The sequence below is a fragment of the Neltuma alba genome, unplaced genomic scaffold, assembly GCF_004799145.2.
Source record: "Neltuma alba isolate B1F8T4 unplaced genomic scaffold, ASM479914v2 tig00011027_pilon, whole genome shotgun sequence".
Lineage (NCBI taxonomy): Eukaryota > Viridiplantae > Streptophyta > Magnoliopsida > Fabales > Fabaceae > Neltuma > Neltuma alba.
Genome location: NW_021635778.1, coordinates 1 through 9,334, shown reverse-complemented (window position 1 = coordinate 9,334; position 9,334 = coordinate 1). Strand labels below are relative to the sequence as shown.

Below are 9,334 nucleotides of genomic sequence, written 5' to 3'. Positions count from 1 at the left end.
ATGTCGGAGGTAGTATATATAAAGTAGGCAATCTAGCTACAGGTATTTTTATATGCATTTACGTATACATACATTTAATAAACTTGCTCGAGTTTTCCACAGTCAATTCAGAGAGTCATACGCACATTTAAATTCAATTAAGTAGGTGTGGAAGCAATCCATTTCCTTCTTCCATAATCAAAACACATTAACACAGTCGGATCTAATAATAATTGGAAAGCAACAACTAAACCTTCATGCGTTTGTTTATTTAGACAAAATAAGACATCTAACATACACACTCCTCAAATCAATATGACAGTAGGCTGAGTAATACCAATACAAGCAACATTTATAAATGATTCTGCACGCTTCCAAATCAACTCTCATCAGCACTGACTCGCTATTTTTCTTCCCATAAATCTCGAATGATGCATATATGGATGCAGATCTCTTAAGAGGTTGGCTTCGTCATTGTGTTGCCAATGTCAATCACAAAACGATACCTAACATCAGCTTTAATCAGTCGCTCCATTGCAGTGTTCACGTAATCCATTGGAATCACTTCTATGTCTGGTCTCACGTTATGCTTGGCTGCAAAATCTACCATCTCTTGCGTCTCCTTCATCCCTCCAATTCCACTTCCGGCCACTATCTTCCTCCCTGCCAATCCATATATATATTGTTAGAGCATTTCAATTTCACCTTTCAATCAATAATATTCTTCAGTTTATTATTATTTAATCGTTTTCCATTTATACTCACCCGAAAGTAAAGGAAATACTGGCAATTCCAGAGGCTTCTCAGGCGCACCAAGCAACACAAGTTTGCCGTTTGGCTTCAGTAGACCGATCAAAGGCAAAAGAGCATGCACTGCAGAAACTGTGTCTATTATGCCATCAAAGATGCCCACCGCAGCCTGCACAGAGATACAAATAAAGATGACATTAATAAATCAAATGAATAAGGTCTTATCTATAATATATGTATATTATGATTATATACATCAGCACACAAAAATATACATTCACCTGCATCTGATCTTGCTCACGGCTGACAATAAAGGAATCAGCTCCAAGATGTTCAATGGCTTCCTTCTTCTTGTTAGGAGAAGTGCTTATGACAGTGACCTTAGCTCCAAAGGCTTTGGCAAACTTGACAGCCATATGGCCAAGCCCACCGAGACCAACCACACCCACATGAAGGCCAGGCTTGTCCAGACCAAAGTACCTCAAAGGGCTATACACAGTGATCCCGGCACAAAGCAGAGGACCCGCAGAATCAAGAGGCAAAGCATCTGGAATGCGAACCACGAAATGCTCATCTGCAACCATAAAATCAGAGTAACCTCCGTATGTGATAGTCCCATCCACGTACTCGGCTCCATATGTGAGAATATACTTTGAACAGTGATTCTCAAGATCGTCAGAACAACTTCCGCAGGATCTGCACGAACCAACCAAACATCCCACACCGACTCTGTCTCCAACTCTGAACTTGTCCACCTTGCTTCCAACTTCCGTCACCACCCCAACAATCTCATGCCTGTATCGAAGTTAATGAGTTTCATTTTCAAACATTCGCAGAGGTTTATATATACATATTGGGCATATGTACGTACCCAGGTACGAGTGGGTAGACGGAAGAGCCCCAGTCGTTCTTGAGCATGTGGAGGTCGGAATGGCATATTCCACAGTAAAGGACTTTGAAAGTCACATCTTTGTCTGCGGTTTCTCTGAAAAAACGAAATAGAAAGTTCATGTTAGTTAAGGATGAAATGAAGAAGGGAATAATAAGGATGCAAAAGATTGAATAATGAAGGAATTTTTATATATGCCTTCGAGAGAAGTTGAAAGGAGAGAGAAGGCCAGAAGAATCCCTAGCAGCCCATCCGAAGGCCTTCCTGGGATGCTCAAACTCAGCTTGTGCTACGGCCATTTCAACGCTCAAACAGATCACAACGAGAATATTATGGACAGATCAGAGAGTATAGCAGACAGAAAAGAGACAGTGAGAGTGAGCTTAGTGAGAGAGAGGAGTAAGTACGAGAAAGGATCGAAGGTGGTGGTGCTTATTTATGAGTGAGAAGGGGAGGGTTGGTGACTTGGGGTTGACGAAATCGATGACGCACACGTGACGTCACTGCTGACGAGGTTGTTTTATTTTGTCTTTTAACTTTTCGACGACATGCGCCCTAAAAAAAGGAGAAAGGAAGTTCAGCCGTTTCTTGGCAAACACACGAACAAGTAGGAGTTGGATCCACTCCAAGATACCCTCCCCATCCTCTTTTCCTTCCTTACTCTCATTTTTAATTTTTTTCCTTCACAACTATTCAGATTTAATATTTTATAAAAATAAATATGATTAAAAAATAGATAAAAAATTTAAACGGTTAAAATAGAATATGAACAGTTTACAACTGTGTAACAAAATTAAAAAAAATTTGTTCTATAATAAAAGTATGCTATTGTGAACTATTTAAATTGGATTTTAACTATTTAAATTTATTTATCTATTTTTTATAATAATATTTATTTTTATAAAATATTAAATATGGATTATTGAAATTTTGACTCAATAATTGTAGAGGGCCCAAAAAGGAGAATAATGGAGGGGAGGATAAGGAAAGGACGGTGGAGAGAATCCGAGTCCAAAAGCATTTGCAGGTCAAATGAAATTCTAATGATGATCAGGGGGAAAAAACAAGAAGTGGGTGAAATTCTAATGATAACGAAGTTTGACCCGGGTAACAATCTTCTTGCTGCAGTAATATACTACTTCCGGTCCTAATTATAAGAGTTAGTTGATTAATTTGAAGAGATTAAAGAAGTAAGTTGAGTTAGTTATTTGCTCTAAATAGGTGTTGTCTTTCCTAAAATATCCTTGTTAATCAAGTGTATTGATTAGAATTATTATTGTTAGAAGGGTTATTTTGAAAAAAAATATATAAATATGAGAAACAAAGTAGATTGGGGTGTTATATTTAGGACCAAAATAGAAGTCAAATAGGGTATTATATTAAGGACCGGAGGTAGTACATGCTAACTCCAGTATTAAATATAAGAGCTTGTTGATTAATTTGAATAAATTAAAAAAATAAGTTAAATTAATTATTTATAATAAATAACTGTTATCTTTTTTAAAATATATTTATTAATCAAGTGTGTTAGCTAGAATGTACCGTTATTAGAAATATTATTTTAAAAAAAATGGATAAATATAAGAGATAAAGTAGATTGAGATCTTATATTTAAGACTAAAATAAAAATCAGACGATGTCTTTTATTAAGGACAGAAGGTAGTATTAATTAGTCAAAATTTTGTTTTAATACATGTTTTATCGTTAAAACCTTTATTTTGTTTGTTTGTTTTAAATTTGAACATGTGATATGAATGTTACAGAAAGTTAATAATACCCACTACAAATAATTAAGTATGTTTTGAGTCAGTCCGGGTGAGCTTTTTTTTAAGTGTATGAATGTTACAATTAAAGATTCAAATCAAAATAATGTATTTTCAAATAGTGAAAATATCATCTTCACGTCTAGTTAGGAAGTCACTTAAAAATATTGACAATTCAACATTTCTATTTGTTTATATGAGTGTTTGATTTAACTTATTAGTTGATTTTTAAATTAATTGAGTCAACTAATTAACATAAGTGATAACTATATATATATATATATATATATATATAAAAGGCCGATTCGTGTGCTTTTGAAGCATTTTAAAAATATACATATTAATCATGGGGACTAACTAATTAATTATTTCAAGTTATTATTCCTTTGATTTTTAATGTATATAAGACCTAATTATTGAGTCGAGCTTTAATCCAAAATGTAAGATTTATTTTTCATATTTATTAGTTTTTTCTAAATTACCCATATTGATACTTTTTCAACCATAATTAAGTAGAAAATGGAGAGAAGATATTAAGAAAGATAATTATGATGTTTTAGAAAAAAAAAATCATATTTCTTATAAATAATTAATTTACTCAAATTTTTTAATCTAATTGAATTAATTAAGTAGATCTTATATTAAAAATCGAATAACAGAAAGAATACTAAAGGTTTCGACAACTGCCTTCTAAACAATAACATCATCCCCAATACTTAGTTTAACATTTTTGAGCAACTTTTTATATAATGATTTAATAGGGTTCAACACTTTAATACTTGCTTTTTTGTCTAGTTAAATTGATCTTATTTTGCATAATGCTAAATATTCCTTCAAAATTAATTTATTGGAAAAATATTGGTACAAATTAGGACGATGCCATTTTGTCCATCCTTACATACATTGAATGTTGTGTCTTCATTTTTTGTTATGATCGGAATAATATCAATCTGAATTTTATTTATATATGTTGTCAAACGTCTTTCTTATTTGGTATCACCATTCAAATTATTTATAAACACGTTCCATGTAAGTCAGGACAAAACTCTTGTTATTTACCTCATATTTCATAAATTACGATTAAAAAATTGTTTATAAATTATTTTAAACGGGTTTTTGAATTTTTTTTTTTCAGGTTCATGGAATCTATGTTGGACTAGAACTGGTAATTTTCTTCCCAGTAATATAACGGCTATCATCATGCAGGAAGTTAAAAGGACGTGGCGGCGGCACTTAATATTTTTCTCCAATTTTGAAGCGAAAACTTATATGAAGCTTCTTTTCTTCATGGCTATCAGTAATAGGTTTGATAAATCATCAATTAGCGGACTTGTTAACGTCTCGATTAGCTTTTTCAAAATAATTTTATGATGTATAAATAAGTATGTAAAATTTTTTTCTCTTGACTTGTATGAAAATATTTTTGAGAAGAAGATGAGGCTGCCAATGGTGGAGATAACGATATGCTTAGCTCTTATAATTTTCAAATAAAAATATTTTTTTAAAAAATATTTTTATTTGAAAATACACCAATCAAAAGTAAGTCACATCAAATCAAATAACAGTTCAAGAACGACTTACAAATATATTAAAAAATAAAAGATTAAAAGTATTTAATTTTTTTTAATAATGTGGAATCATCTGCATAAATATCGAAGTTAGAAAAAGAATTTTGCTTTTTTTTTTAATCGAAACTGAATCCATTGCTCAAAAGAGAATGCAAGCTGTACAAGACTACAAAAGTAAATCTGAAAAGTAAACGTAAGAGAGATTTTATATAATTTAACTGAATTTATGTGACCTACAATTTGAGAGAGATTTTATATAATTTGATGTTTATGCCAAGTATTTAGTAAATTTTCCATTTTGATCATAAAGAAAAAGTAAATTTGCCATAACTTAATTAAAATCTCTAAATTATATTTATACAGGTGAAAAAAATAAAAGAAAAACTTAAAATTATTAGTAAACAGCAATTAGATGAGAACGCTATGACAGCAAAATCATATTCTCGGAGTAATTGTTTTTCGCAATTTCTTAATTGAACCCTAAAGTATAAAATCTCAAATCGGGATAGCCCATCCGAAAAGTTACATCCTGTTCTTCAAAATTTCTCCTATACTCGCCGTTTACATCGCATCCAGAGCTCCGATCGCCCTCCAACTGCATCCTTCGTCTCATTTGTTGCCCTAATTTGTGAGTTCTCTACCTTGACCTGCAAAATGGTGTCTGGCTTAATAAATGCTAATCCTATCATCTACGAAAAGATTAAGAGAGAGGGCCGAGCTCGCACTACGCCCACCTTCGCTGATGACGATGTTCCGGAACCGATTGATCAACAAGGAGTTTTTGATATTCTTTTCAACCATCAATTTATATGTATGTTTTGTGTGCTTCTGTTTTTGCAATTTTAAGGTCAGTTTGCTTAACATTCTGAAATCACATAAGGGATATTAGAGACCCAGAGTATCCAAATTCCTTGGAAGAGCTCAGAGTAATAACTGAAGATGCGATTGAACTTGATGATCAGCATAGTTATGTGGGGTATCGCACCGTTCGTTCATCTTTCCCCTCTCGCTCTTTGGCCTTAATTATGTCTGTCGAAACTTCCTTGTTATTTGGGATTCTGATGCTTTGCGTTTGGGTTAAGTTTACTCCTACACTTGAATATTGTGCCGTGCCGAGTCCCATAGGTCTACGCCTACGGGTGAAACTCATGAGGAGCCTTCCTTCACGCTGCAAGGTATCGATATCTGTTTGCAGCTTGCTAATTTTTTTTCGGGCTAATAATCTACTGTACCGACAAAATTGTTGTGGAAAATTGCGTCTTGACTCTTGACTCATGTATGCATTGAAAATCTTAGGGGGTGTTTGTATGGAAACCAAACTATAGTTTTTAAAATGCTTTTACGGTTTACAAAGTAAATATGTGAAGAAATTTGTCTTGTTTTACAGAAAAATGCTTCTAAAAAGTTCTTTTGAGGGTTGCCAAACACCCCTTAGTATGCCATATTGTGAATGTGGCTTGTCATATTAGATTTCAGAAAAGTGAAAGCAATACAGATAGACCTGTGGGTCCATGCAACATGCAATAACATTCTGTTTGATTCAATATCATTGTGGTTGCTTGCTTTTACCATTATACTATCTCGGGTTCTAAATGTAACAATTAGTTGGCTAATTTGAGTAGATTAAGAAAATAAGTTAAACTAGTTATTTATAATAAATAGGTGTTGTATTTCTTAACATATCCTCACTAATCAAGTGTATTAATTACAAATGGGTATTATTCATGTACTTTAGAAATATAAAAAATGTTTACTGTTTAACCCCATAGAAATAATACTAATAAATATGCTTACTGTACTACATATTATTTCTTGCTATCATAGGAATAATTTAAACTAAATTTAAATGAAATATTATAAAGATATTCTTTACCGTCATATCCAAACTAAAGTCTTCCCCCCCCCCCCCACCCCCAAAATTGTCCAAATCTAGCAAGTTGAGGAACAGATTTCCCATGACTTATTGGGGAATTGTCCTTGTCCCCCTGATGACATAAAATGAATATAAAAAAAATTCTTTGGACTTGTTCTTAATTAGTTAATTTATAGGTCTACTAATTAATTGCATTAGGATGTTGCATGTGGCTTGAAAGTTTGACCCCACATATTGATTTTGTTGACACTTTTTTTTTTTTGGTAAGAGATTTTGTTGACACTGTTAGCATTCATTCTCGCATGTGAAATTTGGCATAATTACTAATCTAGCTTCCATCAATAACTTTCAGCAGGCTACCTTAACTATGCAACAACACATTCTTAACTATTAGGAGGCAAGGTCCGTCTATGTGTAGGAAGGTTGGATTAGGTATGAGTAACATGTGGCAAGCTTGGATAAGATTTGTATTTCAGACTTTATTTTGTATCCCTTTTTTCTTGTATTACATCACATCAAATTCTTAATATACTCCTTTGATTCTAAATATAAAACCCTTATACTAGTGTATATAAGGGTCTTATATTTAGAACCAGAGGAGTAAGATTTACTTTGAGTAGATTACAAAAATTAGTTAAGTTAGTTATTCGTAACAAATATGAATTGATTTTTCTAAAATACCCTTTTTAATTATGGTTACCTTGAATCAAAACAATTTGACATATATAATTAATAAGGATATTTTAGAGAATGCATTATAAATTTGAGGGATAAAATGGATTGAGATTTTACATTTAGGATCAAAATCAATTTCTAACTAGCTAGTATATTAAGGATGTCTGAGGTAGCATATATATAGTAGGTAATCTACGCGTATTTTTATATGCATCTACATATACATACATGTAATAAACTTGCTTGACTTTTCCACAGTGAACTCAGAGAGTCACGAACATTTAAATTCAATTAAGTAGGTGTGGAAGCAATCCATTCCTTTCTTCCATAATCAAAACAAATTAACACAGGCGAATCTAATAAAAATTATTGGACAACAACTAAACCTTCTTGCGTTTGTTTATTCAGACAAAATAAGACATCCAACATACACTCCTCAAATCAATATGATTATATGACAGTAGGCTGAATAATAGACAAGGAACATTTATATAATGATTTATCACACTTCCAAATCAACTCTCATCCGCTGCACTAATTAATTAATCAACCAGCTATTTCTTCCCCAAAATCTCGAATCCTATATGTATATATGGATGCAGATCTCTAAGAGGTTGGCTTCATCATTGTGTTGCCAATGTCAATCACAAAACGATACTTGACATCAGCTTTAAGGAGTCGCTGCATTGCAGTGTTCACATAATCCATTGGAATCACTTCTATGTCTGGTCTCACGTTATGCTTGGCTGCAAAATCTACCATCTCTTGCGTCTCCTTCATCCCTCCAATTCCACTTCCGGCCACTATCTTCCTCCCTGCCAATACATATATATATTGTTAGAGCATTACAATTTCACTTTTCAATCAATATATAACATTCTTCAGTTTATTATTATTTAATCATATTCCATTTATACTCACCCGAAAGTAAAGGAAATACTGGCAATTCCAGAGGCCTCTCAGGCGCACCAACCAACACCAGTTTGCCATTCGGCTTCAAAAGACCAATCAAAGGCAAAAGAGCATGCACTGCAGAAACTGTGTCTATTATGCCATCAAATGTGCCCATCGCAGCCTGCACAGATATGCAAATAAACATGACATTAATAGATCAGATGAATAAGGTCTTATCTATATATACATTATAATTATATGCATTAACACGCACAAATATATATATATTCACCTGCATCTGATCTTGCTCACGGCCGACAATAAAGGAATCAGCTCCAAGATGTTCAATGGCTTCCTTCTTCTTGTTAGGAGAAGTGCTTATGACAGTGACCTTAGCTCCAAAGGCTTTGGCAAACTTGACAGCCATATGGCCAAGCCCACCGAGACCAACCACACCCACGTGAAGGTTAGGCTTGTCCAGACCAAAATACCTCAAAGGGCTATACACAGTGATCCCGGCACAAAGCAGAGGACCTGCAGAATCAAGAGGCAAAGCATCTGGAATGCGAACCACAAAATGCTCATCTGCAACCATAAAATCAGAGTAACCTCCGTATGTGATAGTCCCATCCCCGTACTTGGCTCCATATGTGAGAATTTGCTTTGAACAGTGATTCTCAAGATCGTCAGAACAACTTCCACAGGATCTGCACGAACCAACCAAACATCCCACACCGACTCTGTCTCCAACTCTGAACTTTTCCACCTTGCTTCCAACTTCCGTCACCACCCCAACAATCTCATGCCTGTATCGAATTTAATGAGTTCATTTTCAAACATTCACAGGGATTTATATATATTGTGTATATGTACGTACCCAGGTACGAGTGGATAGACGGAGAAGTCCCATTCGTTCTTGAGCATGTGGAGGTCGGAATGGCAT

The 9,334-nt window shown here is 33.8% G+C and overlaps 3 protein-coding genes across 3 annotated transcripts; 1 reads left to right on the top strand and 2 right to left on the bottom strand.

Annotated features, from left to right (window-relative positions):
* Positions 1-212: 212 nt before the first annotated feature.
* Positions 213-1,951, bottom strand: LOC114760841 (probable mannitol dehydrogenase). Its single transcript, XM_028950135.1, has 5 exons — positions 1,817-1,951; positions 1,601-1,714; positions 1,011-1,524; positions 745-898; positions 213-642 (listed from the first exon to the last, which is right to left on the bottom strand). The coding sequence occupies exons 1-5, from the start codon at positions 1,915-1,917 to the stop codon at positions 434-436; spliced, it is 1,092 nt and encodes a 363-aa protein (XP_028805968.1). The 5' UTR covers positions 1,918-1,951; the 3' UTR covers positions 213-433.
* Positions 1,952-5,603: 3,652 nt separating this feature from the next.
* Positions 5,604-6,433, top strand: LOC114760838 (protein AE7-like). The gene is made up of 4 exons (XM_028950132.1): positions 5,604-5,733; positions 5,820-5,935; positions 6,032-6,124; positions 6,419-6,433. The coding sequence occupies exons 1-4, from the start codon at positions 5,604-5,606 to the stop codon at positions 6,431-6,433; spliced, it is 354 nt and encodes a 117-aa protein (XP_028805965.1).
* Positions 6,434-7,866: 1,433 nt separating this feature from the next.
* On the bottom strand, positions 7,867-9,330 carry LOC114760848 (probable mannitol dehydrogenase; the record flags this gene model as incomplete). The annotated part of the gene is made up of 4 exons (XM_028950141.1): positions 7,867-8,312; positions 8,419-8,572; positions 8,684-9,197; positions 9,269-9,330. Coding segments are annotated over 4 exons (939 nt in total), but the record flags the coding sequence as incomplete, so codon positions are not given.
* Positions 9,331-9,334: the final 4 nt, after the last annotated feature.

Excerpts from the sequence above, each read along its gene's own strand:
- LOC114760841 (XM_028950135.1), bottom strand. The coding sequence starts at position 1,917 with ATGGCCGTAGCACAAGCTGAGTTTGAGCATCCCAGGAAGGCCTTCGGA. Across the intron at positions 1,525-1,600 it reads GTCTACCCACTCGTACCTGG|GCATGAGATTGTTGGGGTGG; the intron begins GTACGTACATAT and ends ACTTCGATACAG. Across the intron at positions 899-1,010 it reads GTGAGCAAGATCAGATGCAG|GCTGCGGTGGGCATCTTTGA; the intron begins GTGAATGTATAT and ends ATCTCTGTGCAG.
- LOC114760838 (XM_028950132.1), top strand. The coding sequence starts at position 5,604 with ATGGTGTCTGGCTTAATAAATGCTAATCCTATCATCTACGAAAAGATT. Across the intron at positions 5,734-5,819 it reads TGATCAACAAGGAGTTTTTG|ATCACATAAGGGATATTAGA; the intron begins ATATTCTTTTCA and ends TAACATTCTGAA. Across the intron at positions 5,936-6,031 it reads GTTATGTGGGGTATCGCACC|TTTACTCCTACACTTGAATA; the intron begins GTTCGTTCATCT and ends GTTTGGGTTAAG.